General features: G+C 36.2%; 4 protein-coding genes across 10 annotated transcripts; 3 read left to right on the top strand and 1 right to left on the bottom strand.

Annotated features, from left to right (window-relative positions):
* Nucleotides 1–9,655: 9,655 nt before the first annotated feature.
* LOC120780614 (Golgi to ER traffic protein 4 homolog) lies at nt 9,656–10,939 on the top strand. Its single transcript, XM_040112878.1, has 2 exons — nt 9,656–10,148; nt 10,206–10,939. Exons 1-2 carry the CDS (start codon nt 9,780–9,782, stop codon nt 10,866–10,868), a joined length of 1,032 nt encoding a protein of 343 aa, XP_039968812.1. The 5' UTR covers nt 9,656–9,779; the 3' UTR covers nt 10,869–10,939.
* Nucleotides 10,940–11,115: 176 nt separating this feature from the next.
* On the bottom strand, nt 11,116–12,667 carry LOC120780622. Of its 7 annotated transcripts, XR_005705938.1 has the most exons (4): nt 11,906–12,546; nt 11,638–11,839; nt 11,438–11,520; nt 11,118–11,371 (listed from the first exon to the last, which is right to left on the bottom strand). XR_005705938.1 is itself a non-coding variant. In XM_040112916.1 (3 exons), exons 2-3 carry the CDS (start codon nt 12,330–12,332, stop codon nt 11,553–11,555), a joined length of 714 nt encoding a protein of 237 aa, XP_039968850.1. In that variant the 5' UTR covers nt 12,333–12,449; nt 12,553–12,667; the 3' UTR covers nt 11,116–11,552. The 7 variants fall into 7 exon arrangements, 5 of the variants coding, with proteins under 5 accessions (XP_039968850.1, XP_039968846.1, XP_039968819.1 ...); XR_005705937.1 differs by having other exon boundaries at nt 11,116–11,371; nt 11,438–11,839; XM_040112916.1 differs by adding an exon at nt 12,553–12,667 and having other exon boundaries at nt 11,116–11,839; nt 11,906–12,449.
* Nucleotides 12,668–13,429: 762 nt separating this feature from the next.
* LOC120782623 (protein Tube) lies at nt 13,430–15,792 on the top strand. Its single transcript, XM_040114991.1, has 2 exons — nt 13,430–14,129; nt 14,427–15,792. Exons 1-2 carry the CDS (start codon nt 13,733–13,735, stop codon nt 15,479–15,481), a joined length of 1,452 nt encoding a protein of 483 aa, XP_039970925.1. The 5' UTR covers nt 13,430–13,732; the 3' UTR covers nt 15,482–15,792.
* Nucleotides 15,793–18,055: 2,263 nt separating this feature from the next.
* On the top strand, nt 18,056–19,990 carry LOC120782220 (E3 ubiquitin-protein ligase TM129). Its single transcript, XM_040114382.1, has 3 exons — nt 18,056–18,673; nt 18,760–18,889; nt 18,988–19,990. The coding sequence occupies exons 1-3, from the start codon at nt 18,171–18,173 to the stop codon at nt 19,564–19,566; spliced, it is 1,212 nt and encodes a 403-aa protein (XP_039970316.1). The 5' UTR covers nt 18,056–18,170; the 3' UTR covers nt 19,567–19,990.
* The last annotated feature ends 178 nt before the right edge of the window (nt 19,991–20,168 follow it).

Raw genomic sequence — 20,168 nt, forward strand, 5'->3', positions numbered from 1 at the left:
TCGTCAAACTCGTTCCTTAATCTTTGTAACATCAACACGTACTTGTCAAAATCCAGGGTATCTTGCTTTTTGTAGATAAGGTCTCCCAATGAATAAACTGCTTTTGTTCCAGCTGCTTTTCCAACAATAAAAGCTGTTTTGTGAAAGCTAGAACGTGTTCGTATAACTGTGTGCATAGTTGGTCTTTCCTTTGTAGTTTTAAGTTAAGATCAGAAAGATATTTAGTTATATCAACCAGCAAAGCCAGATCAGCCAACCACTCCTCATCAGTAAGGAAAGTAATTTCTTGGTCTTTGTTGCCAAGAAAAATCTTTAAGTCGTCCAGCAGGGAATAGAATCATTTTAGTGTGGCTGCTCTGCTGAGCCAGCGAACGCGACTGAAGTATACAATGTCTTCGTGATCTGAACCGACATCAGCCAGAAAAGCCTGGAACTGTCTGTGGTTAAGCCCTCTTGCGCGTATAAAATTAACTGTCTGCACTACTTTATCCATCACGTGTTTCAGGCCTATACAACTGGGATGCCCAAAGACTATAAGAGATGGCGGGCCGGATGAAGGGCCTATGCGGGCCGGATGGTGGCCCGGGGGCCGTATGTTGGACAGGCCTGGTGTAACCGAACATTTTATACTCTTGCAACTGAAAGATCGTAAGTCCTTATATTACGTACATACATACATATGTATATGAGGTCTAAGGGAAGTATTGATCCGGTTCAAACCATTTTTGGCACAAGGGTAAAGTGTTATCAAAGAAACATTTTCCCCTAAATTTCAATAATATATCTCACAGATTGGCCAATATTTTCGGTAAAATGTCAGCAATACGATTTCGACAATTTAGTAACATAGGAATGTTAGAATAATATTATGTGCCGAAATCGTTCGAGTAGGTCCCGAGATATGCGATTTCACCTAAATATGCGTGGTGCCATCCCGAATGTAAAATGTAATGTCTGACGCATTTAGTTATTGATTTATCGGCCTTTTAGTATTTATATGGACTTGTTGGGATGGAGTCATGTGTGGAAGTTCACGCAAGTGAGGAAAGTTCTCTGATCGCCATTCACTTGGGAGTGGCCAGAAACGATTCCTTTACACATGGCTCAAGCAGCTGACTACTTCCGGTCTTTGACCAAGTATCCTCTGGGTAGCCTAAGAACATCCGTTAGAAGGCGAAACATCCCCTGCATAGGGTTGTGCGCTGGGTTTGGGACCGCCACCTAAAAAAACACTCCAATGAAAAACCAACAACAGCATCGGATAAGAAACCCCCCTTTTGATGACGACCATGGCAAACGAAATAAGGACTACGAATTGAGGGAATGCACCTGGAATGGCCGGTCCCTTAATTGGGAAGGTGCCGCTGCCCAGCTGGTTGATGTCCTCGTAAAAACAAAGGCTGACATCACCGCCGTCCAAGAAATGCGATGGACGGGACAAGGACAGAGACGAGTAGGTCCTTGTGACATTTGACATCTAGCCACAATCCGCATCAAAGCGAGGTTCTTCAACATATCGCTGATTTGCGCCCACGCCCCGACGGAAGAGAAGGACAATGTGACCAAAGATGCCTTTTATGAGTGCTTGGAGCGCACTTATGAAGGCTGCCCCCGCCACGATGTCAAAATCGTGCTTGGCGACTTTAACGCTAGGGTGGGCAAAGAAGGTATCTTTGGCACTACGGTCGGTAAATTCAGTCTCCACAACGAAACATCCCCAAATGGGTTGAGGCTGATTGACTTCGCCGGGGCCCGAAATATGGTTATCTGTAGTACTAGATTACAGCATAAGAAGATTCATCAAGCTACCTGGCTGTCTCCGGATCGAAAAACTACCAACCAGATCGATCATGTTGTGATAGACGGAAGACACGTCTCCAGTGTTTGCAGCTAAGATTCGCACCCGCCTCTGTGCAGCAAAAAACGCACGCCAACAAACACAAGGAAGGTTCGACGTCGAGAAGCTACAATCACAACAGACAGCGTAACGATTTTCTACTCGGCTTGCACTCCTGCTCTCTGAGAGCACTCGTCAACAACTCGGTATAAGGGAACTGTGGGACAGCATTTCAAACTCCTTACGTACAGCTGCAACCAAAATCATTGGTTTTCGGAAAGTGCAAAAGAACAGCTGGTACGACGAGGAGTGCCGTGTCGCAGCGGAGAGAAAACAGGCTGTCTACCTCGCAACGTTACGATCGACCACAACACGAGCGGGATGGGATAGATACCGAGAGTTGAAGAGGGAAGCGAGACGCATTTGTAGACAGAAGAAGAAAGAGGCCGAAATGCGTGAGTACGAAGAGCTTGATAAGCTGGCCGACAGGGGTCGAGCATTACCATTCTACAAAAAAATGTGCCGGCTCACAGAAGGTTTCAAGACCGTAGAACCCCCAAAGGTGATCTAGTCACTGATGCCCAGAGCATACTTAAATTATGGAGGGAACACTTCTCCAGCCTGCTGAATGGCAGTGAACGCACAACACCATGAGAAGGCGAACTCGATTCCCCAATAGATGACGATGGAGCAGACGTTCCATTACCCGACCATGAAGAAGTCCGAATAGCAATTGCCCGCCTGAAAAACAACAAAGCGGCAGGGGCCGATGGATTGCCGGCCGAGCTATTCAAACACGGCGGCGAAGAACTGATAAGGAGCATGCATCAGCTTCTTTGTAAAATATGGTCGGACGAAAGCATGCCCAACGATTGGAATTTAAGTGTGCTATGCCCAATCCATAGAAAAGGAGACCCCACAATCTGCGCCAACTACCGTGGGATTAGCCTCCTCAACATCGCATATAAGGTTCTATCGAGCGTATTGTGTGAAAGATTAAAGCCCACCGTACACAAACTGATTGAACCTTATCAGTGTGGCTTTAGACCTGGCAAATCAACAACCGACCAGATATTCACCATGCGCCAAATCTTGGAAAAGACCTGTGAAAGGAGAATCGACACACACCACGTCTTCGTCGATTTCAAAGCTGCTTTCGACAGCACAAAAAGGAGCTGCCTTTATGCCGCGATGTCTGAATTTGGTATCCCCGCAAAACTAATACGGCTGTGTAAGCTGACGTTGAGCAACACCAAAAGCTCCGTCAGAATCGGGAAGGACCTCTCCGAGCCGTTCGATACCATGCGAGGTTTCAGATAAGGCGATTCCCTATCGTGCGACTTTTTCAATCTGCTTTTAAAGAAAATAGTTCGAGCCGCAGAACTAAATAGAGAAGGTACCATCTTCTATAAGAGTGTACAGCTGCTAGCGTATGCCGATGATATTGATATCATAGGCCTCAATACCCGCGCCGTTAGTTCTGGGTCTGGCAGTGAACGAGGACAAGACGAAATATCTCCTGTCATCAAACAAACAGTCGTCGCACTCGCGACTAAGCACCCACGTCACTGTTGACAGTCATAACTTCGAAGTTGTAGATAATTTCGTCTATCTTTGAACATCATCAGCATCAACGCCAATAACAACGTCAGCCTCGAAGTCCAACGCAGCATAACTATTGCCAACAGGTGCTACTTCGGACTGAGTAGGCAATTGAGAAGTAAAGTCCTCTCTCAACGAACAAAAACCAAATTCTATAAGTCACTCAATATTCCCGTCCTGCTATATGGTGCAGAGGCTTGGACGATGACAACAACTGATGAGTCGACGCTCTGAAAGTATTCGACGCATTACCCCCCGGGGAAGCAGAGGAAGAGGAAGACCTCCACTCCGTTGGAAGGACCAGGAGGAGAAGGACCTGGCTTCGCTTGGAATATCCAATTGGCGCCACGTAACGAAAAGAAAAACAACTGGCGAGCTGTTGTTAACTCGGCTATAATCGCGTGAGCGGTGTCTACGCCAATTAAGAAGAAGAAGATGTCAAAATTTCAGTGATTTAACTTTAACGGCTTGGAAGATATACACATTCAACTTGTAGCCATTCCCATTTTTCTTTACATTTTTAGCCCAAAGGCGTCCCTTGCTTCTGCGATTTTTTGTACCAAATTACAGTTTTTACTCTCATGTTACAAGAATATAAAAATAAACGGTTTCACTCAAAATATGTACAATTCCTATGTAAGGAGACGATATATGTATGTATTATCAAATTCCACACCTTTATTACGCATATGTGCTTATATCGGATAGAATATATTTCGAGTAATGATATGCCGTAATGCCAAACTGAATAAAATACCCAGATAGATAGATAGATTTGGGTGGATTTGCCCTATGACGATTAGTCTGACGTGATTGGCCCTCTAACTCTTTTCAAATTGATTCATCTTGAAATGCTTTATTAGCTGCTGAGGTAATTGAATACTACCACAATTTCGGTCGTTCTTTTTTTTCTTATTGTTGAGTTATATTGCCACTAGATCTCTGACCTTTGGAGAACTCCTGCACCAGAACTATGTCTAGATCATTCGAAGCTATTTTGTTAGTTATTACCGCCGAGGCAGCAAAAGCGTGGTAGATGTTGATTTGGGGCTATCTTGATATCAGGCGTAATTTTCCTTTAAGTTTTTGCTCCCGATATCCGAGAGCATCAGATCTTCATTATTTGCTGTTCCTCTTTCTGCGTTCCTGACCTCCATAGTTTGGCGGGATACTGCCACACCGGTAGTTCAGTCTGAAACAGTTTTTGCTCATGTTGGTGAACGATTCGTCGTCTACACAAGGGTATAGTTTCAGACAGGTGCTTTCATCGTTTTCTTCTAGCACTTTCCAATAATTGGTTTACATACCCTCATTTTGGACTTGCAACAAGACCAATGTGTATACTTTCCCCTTATTTGCGCTCCTAGGAAGAAAGATTTTTACATTGTGTGTGTGGGTATTTCTTTACCAATTTTTGTGGTTACTTACTTTTGATAGCCATTAAGCTGTGTATCGTCCGTGCAGTCAACATTAAGAAGCCCTATCTTACCCCTGAACCCCTGAAACACTAATGAACTTTTCCGGCCCTTAAGCACCCCATACATTATTGCCTTTTGGATCTCAACCAGCTGTAGGTGTGCCCATAACCAGGCCTTATTGTCTGTTGCTTCGGAACAGTTGACAATTTCAGTTGTCTGGTCCGGAATGTTAATCTGGTCTTTTTGATAGCTGGTCCTCTAGCTCGTGGGCTTGCTGTTTGCTACTGGTTTATACTCAGTTTTTTTCCGTTTAAAGTCGGACAGATTCTGAGCTTATTGCCCTTTTCAAACTTCTGAGGTATCCTACGATTCCTGCTCCACTCAGCTCCTATCTTTTTGATCATCTCTTGCGTCAGGACGGCAACTTCGTATGTATTTCTCCGCTTATGATCTTTGCAAATTTCTAGAGTATAAAGTGTTTGGTTATACCAGAACTTAGCTATTTTTTAATAATACAGTAAAACAGTATCCTTCACATAATTGATCTCCGGTTATGTAATTTTAATTGAATTTGAATTCCGGTCTAAAATATATTGCATTAAAATACGTGCTAATTCGCCCGCTTAAATGAACCCGATTAATTGGTTTTCCCTCATAATTGGTTCAAAATAGTTCAAAATATGTGTTTTGAAAAAAAACCTCTAACTTCCCTGGGTTAATTGAACAAACATCTTTTGTTAAAAAAAGAAGTAACCTCTGACATCAGCATTTAAAAGCATACTATTTATCTTGGTGAATATTTTTTTATTTTTTTTTTATTTTTATTTATTTATTTACAAGAGTAATAATTATAAATAATTATTCCACTTAACAACTAAAGCACTGGCTGTCAAGGCCTTCGGCTTAGTCTTGGTGAATATATTTTGAATTGGACTGATTTGGTGAGCAAGAGAAAGAAGAAAATCCTCTTAAATCTTCGTCCATTCATATACATACGTATGTATACTATATACATATAACTCGTATACTAACAGACACATAAGGTTTGTTAGAAGACCGAAAACTATTATTTGTATACTACATGGCAGTTGGTGTAGTATCAACCAGATTTTATCTATTTTTCCATTACCACATACCATTTACATGTCACATACTAAAAAACAAATCATATAGAATAATGGCAGCCGGATGTCCGAAAAGGCTGATATTAGTTGTACAGGGGCTATGTCAAGTTTTTGCCAATTTTTTTTATTTTAGGCACAAAGATACACTGTTATGAGTAAAATACGCGGCCGATATATAGTACATACTCGTATGTGGTACAAAGTCACTCGGAAGTTCGAAAATCTTTATATTAGGCTAAGGGAAGTATTGGCCCGATTCAACCCATTTTTGATACACAGACATACTATTATCAGAGAAGTACTATCCCGGAATTCCTCAATCCCTCCGACAATGACCGATATTTTCAAACAAAAGTCAACTATGGGTACAGGGGTCCACATATTCGGTACCTAGGGCCTTGAACAGTTTTTTTGGATTCGAACAATTTTTGGTCACACGATAAAAACATTATTCCTGCAAAGTTTTATCCCGTTATATTATTTGCTGCTTGATTTGTGTACTGGAAACTGAACGAATCAAGTGGAATTTAAAGTTGTACTATATAGGAAGTAGGCGTGGTTATTGTCCGGTTTCGCTCATTTGTGAAATAGGAATATGAAAACAATGTCATATACGAAATCTGGGATTTTACCAAAAAGTGGGTGGTGCCACGCCCATCGACAAATTTTTTCCTGGGCCCCTATAAAGCTTTGTCATACCATTACGATGGCAAAATTGTACGTCTCTGGTTAATTTTGTTACTGATTTATCGCGCTTTTAGTAGTTTTGAACAGTACCGTTATATGGGGAAGGAACGGGTTTTCATCCCATTTCATCTACGTATTTCCACACTATCGGTAGGAATTCTTGTGGTATTCGCGCTGGACGAATTTCGTTGTTGTCGCTTTAGCAGTTTAGGAGATACATATATATGTATGTATGTACATACATTAAGGGGGTAATTCTGGTCTAGAAATTTAAAAAAATCTAATTTTTTTTTTACATATATTTTCAAAGTTTAACTATTCAAAAATATGTGTACAAGAGGATTTTCAAAATTCAAATTATTTTCGGAGATATAGGCATTTTTCTGACCCGGCATCCAAACTGGATCGGCAGAAACTAATCGAACAAAAGACTGTACGCTAAACTTTAAGCGCGTTTTTCTCAAAACTGACTTTTTCGGAACGATACCCACGATTTCTCAGGTTCTACTGGACCGATTTACTTGAAATTTATATAGAGTCTTCTTTATAGGCTTGTCTATGGTTGGAACTAGCCCCTTCCCCAAATTTTTATTTTATTTTTTTTTTTTAATTCGAAATAGTCAGAAAAAGTGATCCAAAAAAACTTTTTTTTCCCACTTTTCCGTAGTTCCGGCCATTGCGACATTATTCTAGATTATTAAACTTTTTTTTTTGGTTTCAGATAACTAGGAGGGTTGAAATCATGGGTATGGTCACGTGGAAATTTTTAGAGACCCCCCACTTCGTCAGCTCATAATTTTTGAAATTTTTTACTTTTTTTTAGTTTTTAATTTTTTTCTGTACTCTTCTAAAATTAACAAATAACTGATAAAAAAATGGATATTAAAAATATTAATTGCCTTTTTTTTACGACACTTTAAAAATTACCTGAAATTCGTGCTTCTAGACCAGAATACCCCTTAAACATATTAGAGTGCGTGGCCACGCTCACTTTTTCAAAAGTTTTGCCCATAGGTGTCTTTTGCTGCTGCGAACCTCTGTGCCAAATTACAGTTTTATATCTTATTTCAGTGCTTAGTTATGGCACTTTATATGTTTTCGGTTAATGGCGATTTGTGTGCGTGGCAGTGATCCGATTATGCCCATCTACGATCTAGAACTTTTTTTTGTACTAAGAAACTTACGTACCAATTTTCATTAAGATATCTCACTTTTTACTCAAGTTACAGCTTGTACGAACGGACGGACAGGCAGACAGTCAACCGGATTTCAACTTTTCTTGTCACCCTGATCATTTATATACATATGTACTAGGGGATCCAGCCACGCGTTATAGTATATATTTTATACTATTATTCATATAATAAACTATTCAATACAGTGAAAATACAGGCATAAAAATCCAAGGGATTATTCTTGATGTTTAATTTTTAATATGTTCATATAAATAAATTTCATTGGAAAAAATAACGAATTTAAGGCTGCTTTCTCAGTGTTTGGTTACCAACCCTTCTATCCAGTGAATAGAATTGTCCGCTTAATAGAGTGTACTTAATAAACATCAACAATTAACATGTTTAATGGAGATGTCCGCTTAATAGAGCGTCCATTTAATAGAACTTTCACTGTATTTTTTATTTATGAATTGTTTATAATTGTTTTTATTCTTCTAAGTCGGTTCGAACTGGACACAGTGTGCTAAATTTTACTAAAATTGGTTCAGTAGTTTAGGAGTCCATCGCGGACAAACAACGTGACACGACCTTTTTATATACTTGTATAAAGATAACCCCTATATCTACCTCGCTTAGTTTTAGGTGATACGTACAACCGTTAGGTGAACAAAACTATAGTACTCTGTAGCAACTGGTTGTAAGAGTATAAAAAGATTACAGACTTCTTCAATTTACATTTTAAAAATTAAGAAACGAACTCTAAATATGAGAATTTAAATGCTGCACATATAGTATACAATAATATGAATTGTTCTTGTTCCTTAAACTTATTACTTAAATATAAGTAATCTTGTTTTTGATTCTTATAGTTTTTCCGTTTAAAATAAAAATATATTGTTTAAATATCATTACGAAAAACTAAATAGATTCTTAAAGTGCTTAAATGATTATTTTTTAATGTTTAGGTTGTAAAATTGTAATTCAATGAATTTTTAATTAAACGGGTATCGGTTAATTGATTTCCCGGTTAATTTAAACAACAATTGTGCAATTTTTGAAGTGCAATTATCCGGGGGATACTGTAACAAAATTTTTACTGGGGTGTAGGCGAGAATTGTTTTGAATTCATATGTTTCTATTAAAGACAAACATAGCGAATGAACCAAAAATTGCGTTATTTATTTATCATGATTCAATTCAATGTGTGAATTCGGACCGTGATTTCTCTTACGAAAGAAAAGTTTGTAACCTTAATGTCAACATTAGATGTTTTTTGTTTTTCTCATCAATATTCTGTTACATTTTTATTATTTTGTATTATTTACAATCTATGTATTTGTAGTCAATTATCGCCCAATTTTCATTGGATGAAATCTTTTAAAAATTTATTTTTTGGAACTTTTTTGTTTTTGGGTATGTATTGCCATTTTTTAATTATTTTCTCTTCCTACTTCACTTTCTTAACTGCTGCCAAAATAAATAGTAATGTTCCAAAACTATACCGCGAAGATAAAAATTCATAGATAGATAGAGCCTGTATCACTCGTCAAACTTCTTTTCCATGCCAAACGGATCTTCCTAAACAGAACGGACTCAGATATTGATTCCCCGGTTGGATTTTTAAGTGCCCGAGGACTTTCAAATTAATAACAATCCTGTATAAATTTTTTTAACTATATTTACGGATTTGCTGTTATTTAAAATAAACAACTAAATATTTCCTAGAGGTGTGTTTTTATTATTAGACGTTTACACTTCATTCTTGAATCAGACACAGAGAATGTCAATTAAAAACAAGGAATCACAGTTTGACGTTCCGTGAATTTATTAGCAAGTCCAAATATAAAATACTGACTAATTTGCACAAATTTTTATCGTTATTCAAAAAATATAAATATATTTAAAATAAAGGATTTTTCACGTCTCCACAATAACAATGACCGCAACTGCTGCAGATCGTGGCGTACAGCGTGGAGTCAACCGCGTACTTGTTAAGCTGGAAAATTCAATTGAATCAGGCAATTACTATGAAGCACATCAAATGTATCGCACATTGTACTTTCGATACACCGGCCAGCAAAAATATGCGGACTGCTTAGAGTTACTATGGAGTGGGGCAATGAAGCTTGTCTCGAAACAACAAGAAACGAGTGCAGCAGATTTAGCTCTCCTCCTTATTGACACATTAGATAAGCGTGGTAGTGTTGAAAATGATCAAAGTAATGATGGCGACATATGGATTCAGCGATTGGGCACGCTTATTGGACTTCTAAGTTCTACAACAGTGGAGCGCGAGACCTTAATTGTAACATTTTTAAATTTAGCTAATCTATAAGTAACTCACATGAATATTTTTTTGCAGAGCCGCGCAATAAAGTGGAGTAGTGATATGTCGGGCAATACATTAGGGCACCCCGGCATGCACAAAGCTATTGCTCAAGTATTTTGGGCTGAAGGAAGTTGTGAGCAGGCTCGTCATCACTTTCTACTAAGTCGTGATGGAAATCTTTGCGGTCGTATATTAATTAAGATCCATAAAAATAAAGGCTACGAAAACGAATTGGATTTATTTATCGTACAGGCTGTACTACAACAATTATGTTTAAAGGATCGGAAGACTGCTGAAGATACTTTTGTCTCCTATACCTCAAATCATTCAAGCATTAAGCGCAAAGAGGCTCCATTCAAACAACCGCTATTAAACTTTGTACACTTTTTGTTTCGTTGTATCGACACTGGACGACATGACACATTTCGTACTTTGTGTGATCTATATAAACCGTCATTGAATAGAGATCCTTCATTCGAGAAATATTTGGTTAAAATAGGAATACATTTCTTTGGTGTTGCACCGCCACCTACAATAACTGGCGGAGGCTTGATGGGCGGCATGTTTGGTGACTTATTTACACGCTTATTCCAAGGATTCGATGACGATGATGACGACGATAGCCAACAATCCAGGTCTAGTTCCAACACACGTTTACGTACTGGTGGCGCAGCAAACTCTGTCAATCTAGATTAACACCAATTATATGACGATACTAAATAATCATGTTTTTTTTTATGAAATAAACTATTAACTTTAGCATGTTATATTTGCCATTTTTTATCCCGTAGTTCGATTCTATAACTCAATCCTCAATTCGAAAAATTTCCGCAAGTTAAAGTAAAATTCAAAATACATCATTGTGACAACTTAAGCCCTCACCGAAACCAAAAACAGCAAATCATTTTGTTAACAGAAATGTAATTAATTTTAATTTAATTATAGTAAATATTTTAACTTATACATCCAAAAACACATTTTATCGAATATAATTCGGAGTGCTCTAAAATATAAGGAATAGGTAGTCTATTTTACAAGCATTTACATAATTGGAATATTCTGCTTATTAATTCAACCAAGTTATAACAAAATTTATAACAATTTACAGAATTACCATAATTCGTTTTATTAGGCAGCAAACCAAAGATTTATTTTTTGTTGTATATAGGTTGAAAGCCGTTAGACTGCAAGTTAGTATGCTGAAAATTGCAACAAACAGTAAATTCAATAATTTTACACCAATTCTCTTTGGGATATAAACCCACCTTAATACTTTACGCACTCCGATTAAGCGATGACAAAACCTTACATTTCATTAAAGCATAAATAACATTATTAGACTAGTTTTCTAAAAGTAAAAAAGAACAAATTGATTAACAATTAATTTTGCAAAATATTTGCAGATGGATAATCGTTAGAATTCCAACTGCAATTCGGGCAAAACTCTAAAGACACTTTTCCTTGCCTTATATGTAAGCAAATGCCCGCATCAGATTCTATACTTTCAAGTGATGGCACTTGATCAACATCGGCATAACTATGCTCTACTCCAACTGGGGTTAATTTTGTTAAACCTTTAGTTCCTAGGTCTTCGTGGTCTTCGTGTAAGATATCGACCCATGTATCATTAAAAGCTGACGATGGTATGAAATCTGAAGATAAATTTTCTAAAATGTTATACATTTCTATTGGATCATCTTGAAAAGAAAACTCTGATGAAATTCCTACGCTACCATTATCCGAATTTTCCGATGTGGATGCGACATTCCATTCAACATTGTCCAAACCGTTTGTTTGATGTACAATCCTTGACGACTGGCATAATTGCTGACTGGTATACGAATGAACTGGAGAACTCAGCATCGGCGAACTTACGGCCGGAGACTGCTGAACATGCATTCGAACATTCAGAGCTTTAATAAGATTCTCTATTTCTTTGTGATTTGCAATAACGCTCTGAAAATACCTTTTTTCTCGTTGAAGTTGGCCTACTGCTTTCATTTGCTGTTTCAACGCCTTCTTAAGTTGCTTATTAGCCGATCGCACTTCTTCCAACTCCTTCTCCATTGCCTCTAAATGCGCTTTCTTCTTTCGACGATTTTCCCGTGCCAACAAAGCATTTCTATTTTGAACATTTGGATTGGGCCGCCTAGTTGGCATTCGACCTTGACAAACTGCCTTTACACAGTTTTTCACACCTGAAATTGTACTCTCTTCGCTATCGGTGGCTGAATTAGAGTCCGTTGATTCATATCGGTAGACATTCTGTTGCAATAACTGCTTGATATCTTCCATTATGATTTTGCGTTGAAGGGAAAATTTTACAAACGGAATCTTGTTTATTATTTTGTACACCAAAAAATTGTCGCTGCTACTTTACCTTTTCTATAAAAATTCTCAATTTTTCAACAAAAGAAAAATTCACCTATTACGTTTTATACACGAAAAGAAAATGGTGGCCTTTCACGAAGTAGGCCTTGATCGCCGTTGTATTTGCGAACATTCAGAGTTGCTTTAAGTAATAAAGTATGGTATTGTACCAATTTCATCGAATTGTACAACTGATTGTTACGTATAGTATATAGGGCAGTTGTATGAGTTTTACCAACTGATTAAATGAAAATCAAAATATTTTGATATTTTGTCAAATTGGTTGTGTTAGTTGGATTGTGTTTGGGTTGGTCGTGCGATTTCAAACGATTTCGTCCTTTTATTTCGGCTGTCGAAGAGAGCGCGTAATATATAATAAGTAAAGCAACAACTTCCGAACTCATGTTTAAGCAACGAAGTGAATATTCAAAATGAAGTTGGCCTCAAAATTGTATTAAAAGTTGTGTCGTATGTAGCGACAAGGGCAATTTCTAGCCCAACTCAATCAACCAACTAATTTTTGTGTGTATGCCTTCCATTAAATGATTTACCTTGATGAGTAAAAAAATTGTCTTTTACTGAATAGAAAAATTAATAAAACAAAACGAACTTTTACCAATAAAAAGTTTAACTTCATAAACATACTGCAAAAATAATATTTTATCCTTAGTTTTTTGTTCTTAAGTAATTTAATAATTACTTATTGATATGTATACATATATAATACACAATGGTAAATTTTGTTTTGATTACAGAATATGTTTGTAATTTTATTATTATCCATCCCTGTAATCTGATGCCAACCTATCGTTTAATTATATGATAAATCTTAACTCTTATAATAAAATTCATTGACAATTTTCGAAAGACACGAGTACCGATTTCACTAAATTCAAAACTCGTAGACTGGTAGCAGAACCTGGCAAGGTTTAAAGAATATTATTGGAAAGCGAAACGAAAAACAAGGAAGCAGCGAAATTAAGAAAGGAAGAAAATAAAGATTGGACATTATAGCAAATTCTGGCTGGATATGAATCCACAATAGCAAATGGACCAGAACTTGTTGATTACTTTGCGATTTTTTATACGACGGAGCGTCTGGAATTAGAGTGTATACAAAACTGTAGTGATAGCACACAAAGATATTTCGCAACCACTCCAAGCAGTGGGGAGTGCAGTGGAAATATAAAATGTATACACGCGATACAGAATTGCGACGACTGCAATCCAACGATGTGAACCGGCTGGCGGAAACGTTGGGATTCGTTGGAGGAAGAAAGTTGATGGAAAATATACCGAAACATTGGTCAAATCAAGACGGATACAATGTTGAAGATTCTGTTAGAGGAAGCCAAAGATGGAACGGTTCTAATGTGATAGAGTTAAAATACAAGCCAGAACAAGTTCGGCTAATAGAAGAAGCAACAAAACAAACTAGTGGCTGTTATTTTGCAGAGATATTAATACAGGAATGGAGCACCAGTGGCCGCAAACATGAACGTCCGACAGTTGGTCTGTTATTACAATTACTGATAAAAGCAGATCTCTGGAATGCAGCAGACTTTGTAGCAGAACATTTCCTGAATGGTAAGAATTCCATTGTTTGTAATTCATTTCACTAAGTGCACTGCATTGAAAAAACATCGATTTTTGCTTGAAATCATGAATTAATTGTACAAATATTTTAATCTCACTACATTAATTAATAGATCTTGTAACTTGTTATGGTTTGAAAATTTTTAAAATATATAATATGGAACTAGAGTCAATAAAGTATTTAACTGCACTTATTCATATAAATATAAATATATGTATGTTAATAAAATATATGTATTTCTTTTTACTCTTGATAAATAACATGTTGAAATTGTATTCAATTACCAGAACCCCCACCCGAACGTCCTTTGGAAGGACCTGGTGCAAAAGTTGACATATCAATTCCAACAGAATGTTTGAGAAGTGTTGTAGATTTTGTAAATGATTCGGTCGGCTATCCAGACACTGAAACGCTCAACGATAATATAAATAGAACGAATGGATTGGACGATCACAATCGAGATTATTACACAAAGTTTTCACCTTTGAATAAGGACTTAAACACCGTGGCACCAAAACCGCCACCTCGGACACGATCCGCGCGTCATCAAAGTACACAACACAGTCTGCAGCAGCAACTACCGATACAACAACAGCAACAAAATATTCAGAAAGCACCAACCGACAACGAAGCAGCAACTGCAGAGGCTAATGACCAAAATAGACGCCCTCAAAGTCATGATAATATTCAAGTATCTAAACAGCCTCAAAATGTAAATTCATTAATGCATAATACCATAACTTCACATAATATACCAGAATTGAGCGATCTACTTAAATCCAATAGCAATCTGCATTCTGCGAAATCAGAAGATGCACGCGAAATACCTATCGTTTCCCTTCTTGATTCTAAATCTAAAAATGTACCTAGTATACCAGTTGTTGCTTCCACATCAAATACGACATCGATGGCGGGATCTGATATACTCGGAAGTCTACCATTGATTACTGAACTGAATTCTGATGGTGTGGATATTGAAGTTTCGAATGATTTTCAAGGAGACAACTCTGATTCAAATCAATTGACACACCAAATTACTTCACCCTCTCCAAATGGTTTAAGTGATGATAGTCGCTGTAGTAGTTTAAGTAATGATAGTTTTGACGATGGCGATTACAGTGCTGTAAATAATTCGGATGTTGGTATTGTTGATATGGAGAATGCAGATGGAAATTCTTGTGATCAGAGCCTGCCAAATCTAAGTATTTTCGGTCGACAAAGTCCCAATAATGACTCCAGTTTGACGACTGTAACGTGCACAAGTGGTGACAATAGCTTCGAGCTGAGCTTAAACGATTCGAGTTCAACATCAACAACGGACCCCACTGCGCAAAGAAAGTAGGGTTGCGTTCGGGTTGCTGTCATGACTGTTTTGTCATTCCTACGATAGAAGATATTATAAAATGGCATTCCAAAAGATACGTGCAGCATTATTTGTGAGCATCAATTTCGAAAAAAATTATTGATTGCTTATATGTATAGTTAAAATATAACACTTGTTACATAAAATTGAGATATATGTATATCCTCTGCGATAAACACATTATAAGACAACTTTAAATCATATTTAAAAGCATTTAATGTAAAAGTTTTACAATATAAGTTGCAGTAGAATTTTGACTCAGTTGAAATTCTTAAAACATATTTATGAGTAAGTTGTAAATTATATCGTTAATATAATATATATTTAAAATATAAAATCGATCTTTTAATTTTAATAAACATTTTTATTTTCTAGCAAAGAAAATGGAATTTTGAATAAATTTTAAATGATGCAATGAATACCTTACCTACATATATGCAGAGAACATAAAAACATATACTTTATCATAAAAGTTTTATGTTCCCTGGTTGAACATTGCTCAACTGTTAAGAATTTACAAATAACTTACATAAGTTGAAATGAACTTAAAAGTTACCCAAATATGAAATAATTTGATTATTAATTTGTGAAATTGAGTTAAACTACATTATATACTGCTAACTGAACATATGAAAGTGTACATCTAATAAAATCTAATTAGACGTTCTCTCACACATAAATACAGATGCAATGAGATTGGGTCAAAAATAAAGAATGTTATTTAAATATATAAAGTGAACTTTCCCATTAGGGACTGCTCCTGTAACCGGACAACCATCATAAACACAACATTTTGTATTACTACATTCATACAAAACCAAATTCTATAATCGGACATTAAAAGATTTAATAAAATATGTAAAAAAATAATGAACAATTTGTACGTACATATATACAAGGTGCGTTCTGAAGTAAATAAGACTTTTTAAATCTAGCGTTAGAATCTGCTATCTTTATCGATTGTCCAGTGAGAGTTTCATGACATTTCATCGATTGGAAGTGAAGTTATTGCGTTTTAAATGTCAGTATGTTTGTGTTATCAGTGCGAAAATGAGCTTCGAACAAAGCGCCAACATTAATTATACCCTGAACAGGGTATATTAAGTTTGTCACGAAGTTTGTAACACCCAGAAGGAAGCATCGGAGACCCTGTAAAGTATATATATAAATGATCAGTATGTTGAGCCGAGTCGATTTAGCCATGCCGTCTGTCTGTCTGTCTGTCCGTCCGTCCGTCTGTCTGTATATGTATATACGAACTAGTCCCTCAGTTTTTGAGATATCGTTTTGAAATTTTGTAAACGTTATTTTCTCTTTAAAAAGCTGCTCATTTGTCGGAACTGCCGATATCGGACCACTATAACATATTGCTGCCATACAAACTGAATGATCGGAATCAAGAGTTTGTATAGCAAACTTTCGCATTTGACGTGGTATCTTCACGAAATTTTATATGGATTACTGTTTAAGGTAATAACATAATCTCCGAAAAAATTGTTCAGATCGGATTACTATAGCATATAGCTTCCATACAAACTGGACACATATGTATGTATTTACTAAAAGAAATGCTTCGGTGCAGTCTTAGTTAACGTTTTTTCTTGTTTTGTTTTAAAATTGGTAAAACTTTCACCGAAACGTTTCAATTTATGAAACAAGTTTATGGCGATGATTGCCTATCCCGTAGCAGAGTGCACAAGTGGTTTCAACGCTTTCAAAGTGGTCGTGAGGACATAAACTATCTTTAGATGTACACGATCAACATGTAGGCCAATCAAAAACCGTGATCACAGGAAATACCATCGAAAATGTGCGTGAATTCATCAAAAATCAGCCAGAGAAAATAAAACATATTTTATGTTCTCTCTTTGTTTTAGGTTCTCTGGTTTTATGTTCTCTGTCTCAGCTGCATGGACGTGAAGGAAACTTATGCTTGATTTAGTCACAACGTGCCGCCCTTCCGTAGTGAAGACGTATTTGTAGCTGTTCTCTCTTGACAGTCATTGCTCAATTCGTATACATATATGGTTTTGCACACATCTAGCTTTTTAGTTATAATTTTTCATAATGAATAACATGAAACTAAAATCCAATTATTAAAAATGGTCTAACTAATTGTAAATAATGGTATTCAAATGAAATTTTGAAGTAGTTTAAGAATATTTCAAATATATTCCAGTTTATTTTTTTTTTACTGCAAAATATCGGGGCTGGCAGCTCTGCATTTAAGAAGCAAACTCGTTAAAAGAACAACAATTGTAAAAAGTTATCATTTTCGTATTTTGGTGTCAAAATGCTCCCTTTAGGCATTTTTATTATCATTTTCGGTGTGAGAAACCCAAAATTAGCAAGAAACAGCCGGCTGTAACTTATAATAAATTATAAACGTTCTCTGATTAGTTATTACGATATGCACGTATATTGTTTAAAGTCAAACATATTTAAAAACATACACAAAATATCAACCCTATAGTCATAAATTCTAAAAGTTGGAAAACGAAATAAGAACAAAACAAAAAAGATTGAGTTGACACATCACAGCAAAGCAAATTTACATATGTATATAAAGAAAGCGATAACTAAAATAAAATTTGCAAACACGAATTTTTTAACTTCTTAAAATATATCCTGTGTTGTTTTTCATAAGTTTTTCACGATTTTTCATCAAATGGACGAGTCTGAACTGCTCTTCAATTTGTTCTACCTCTTATTATGTATGTGTATTATATATCCACCAGAGGAGTTTCAGCGTCTGGGTTTAACCATTGAACAAATTTTCATCAAACTTTTGGGTGATGAAAGCATCAATTTCGTACACTACCATCAACGTCGCACATCATTGAATTTATTTGTGCACAGCTGCTTGCCTGCACTGTACTTTCTCATACACAAATTAAAGTTCTCTGTATTCGCGGAACGCGAACTGCCTGAAAATGTAGATTTGGATCCAGATTTTCCAATGCCACAAGAAGCTGTTGCATTTAAGACGCTCACATGGAAAATCGCACAACGTTTTAGTTTAATGGCAGTCTTAGCAGTGCCGGCTTTAATATTCAATTGGCAGCAACAAAACTGGCGCCGTCATCCAATCAGCCAGACATTATTGAAATTCTCCAATGTGCCAGATAGTTATCACACTGTTGCGAGCGATATTAGCACTGAATTTAGAAGGTATGTTAAAAGAATTTAAAGAATTTGTTTTAGAGTGTAACCATAAATAAAAATGAATTTAACAAATACCAGTATCTGATTAATAGACTCGACATATATAAAAAGAAGCTGAATTCTATATCGACAGTTATAGCAACAGAAAACTGGATAATTAAAACTTCGCTTTATAATGTGCATTTTGCCCACCAAAGTGATACTTCGCTCAGTGTAGCCAAAGTAAGTGAATCCTATAGTAGTTAGAAAACTCTATTATCAAAACATACCTTTTATTATTGCTATTTTTAAAAAGCACTGACATTAACCAATTTCTGTAGACAGAGACTTACAACGTTTCACAAGACACTAACGATACCTTACAAATGGTGAGCATAGTAGTGAAACCAAATCGACAAAAAGTGGCTGACTTTCACATACGCATCAATGCTTTAGAATTTCGCAATCTGGAGGAGCGAATTAGTAGACCTATTGCCATACCATCAAACATACAATTTCATCGCAACGTAATAGATCGTTTTATAGATGTTTTTAAAGAACAAGTGGCTAAAAATCCAATTTACAAAGCGGATAGGATAGCAGAAAAGTGCTTTGCTTGTATGATTGCTGAGCCAAATATAAAAATTCATAAACAATGTGAAGATGTTGACCGTGATGGACGTCCACTGTCAGCGGAGAATACTTGTACAAATTGCTATTGCCGACCAATGTGGTGTGTTGATTGTCTTGCGCGTTGGTTTGCTGCACGTCAGAGTGAACACGACCGGGAAGTATGGCTTGAACAGAAATGTACCTGCCCCATGTGTCGTGCCAAATTCTGTCTTCTCGATGTCAGCTATATTGAGAAGCGTGATATAGTAGAAACCGGCGATGTCCCACTTAACAATGACAACGCGTGATATTTTTATATAGCAAAAAGCTACTATATGAAGTGCATTGAATTTCAATTAAAGTTGATAAATCGACTCTGTCAATTCTTCCAATGTATAGTTCAACAGCGAATAAGATGCGAATCTTCTGCTAATTTTTTGCAAGCTTTTTTATCTTTATTTGGTCCATAATAATTTATAATTAAATTTTATATTTTTTTGTAATAAATTTTGTTTACATTTCTATGTTTACATCAGTTTAATATTTTTCTAAACACAAATTACTTACTATCTAAAAAGTTTGTAACTATCACGTTTTAATACTTTACGATACACAATTTATATACATACATTTTTGTATGTATATATATTCATAAAATAAAAATAGATGAATTAATTTTTATTGGTAAATACGTATTTATTTCTAATTGAATTGAAATCTGCATTCAATATAATTATATTCCAAAAATGCTTGCGCAAGCATTAAGCTCTATCTTTAAATAAATTAGCTCTTGAATTTAATAACAAAATTGAATTTTTGTCATTGCATAGTTCCACGATTCAGCTTTTGCATATACTTAGTTGTCGTTTGAGCGGTTAAAACTACATATTAACTCTTATAACGATAGCTT

The sequence above is a fragment of the Bactrocera tryoni genome, chromosome 1 (genome assembly GCF_016617805.1).
Source record: "Bactrocera tryoni isolate S06 chromosome 1, CSIRO_BtryS06_freeze2, whole genome shotgun sequence".
Classification (NCBI taxonomy): Eukaryota; Metazoa; Arthropoda; class Insecta; order Diptera; family Tephritidae; genus Bactrocera; species Bactrocera tryoni.

What these genes read in the sequence shown, in the direction of transcription:
- LOC120782220 (XM_040114382.1), top strand. Translation starts at nt 18,171, where the DNA reads ATGGACGAGTCTGAACTGCTCTTCAATTTGTTCTACCTCTTATTATGT. An exon ending in ATTAGCACTGAATTTAGAAG is followed by an intron (nt 18,674 to 18,759) that starts GTATGTTAAAAG and finishes TCTGATTAATAG; the next exon opens with ACTCGACATATATAAAAAGA. An exon ending in CTTCGCTCAGTGTAGCCAAA is followed by an intron (nt 18,890 to 18,987) that starts GTAAGTGAATCC and finishes CAATTTCTGTAG; the next exon opens with ACAGAGACTTACAACGTTTC.
- LOC120780614 (XM_040112878.1), top strand. Translation starts at nt 9,780, where the DNA reads ATGACCGCAACTGCTGCAGATCGTGGCGTACAGCGTGGAGTCAACCGC. An exon ending in TGGAGCGCGAGACCTTAATT is followed by an intron (nt 10,149 to 10,205) that starts GTAACATTTTTA and finishes ATTTTTTTGCAG; the next exon opens with AGCCGCGCAATAAAGTGGAG.
- LOC120780622 (XM_040112885.1), bottom strand. Translation starts at nt 12,467, where the DNA reads ATGGAAGATATCAAGCAGTTATTGCAACAGAATGTCTACCGATATGAA. An exon ending in ATCGGAAAATTCGGATAATG is followed by an intron (nt 11,840 to 11,905) that starts GTAGCGTAGGAA and finishes ATAACATTTTAG; the next exon opens with AAAATTTATCTTCAGATTTC.
- LOC120782623 (XM_040114991.1), top strand. Translation starts at nt 13,733, where the DNA reads ATGTATACACGCGATACAGAATTGCGACGACTGCAATCCAACGATGTG. An exon ending in AGCAGAACATTTCCTGAATG is followed by an intron (nt 14,130 to 14,426) that starts GTAAGAATTCCA and finishes TTCAATTACCAG; the next exon opens with AACCCCCACCCGAACGTCCT.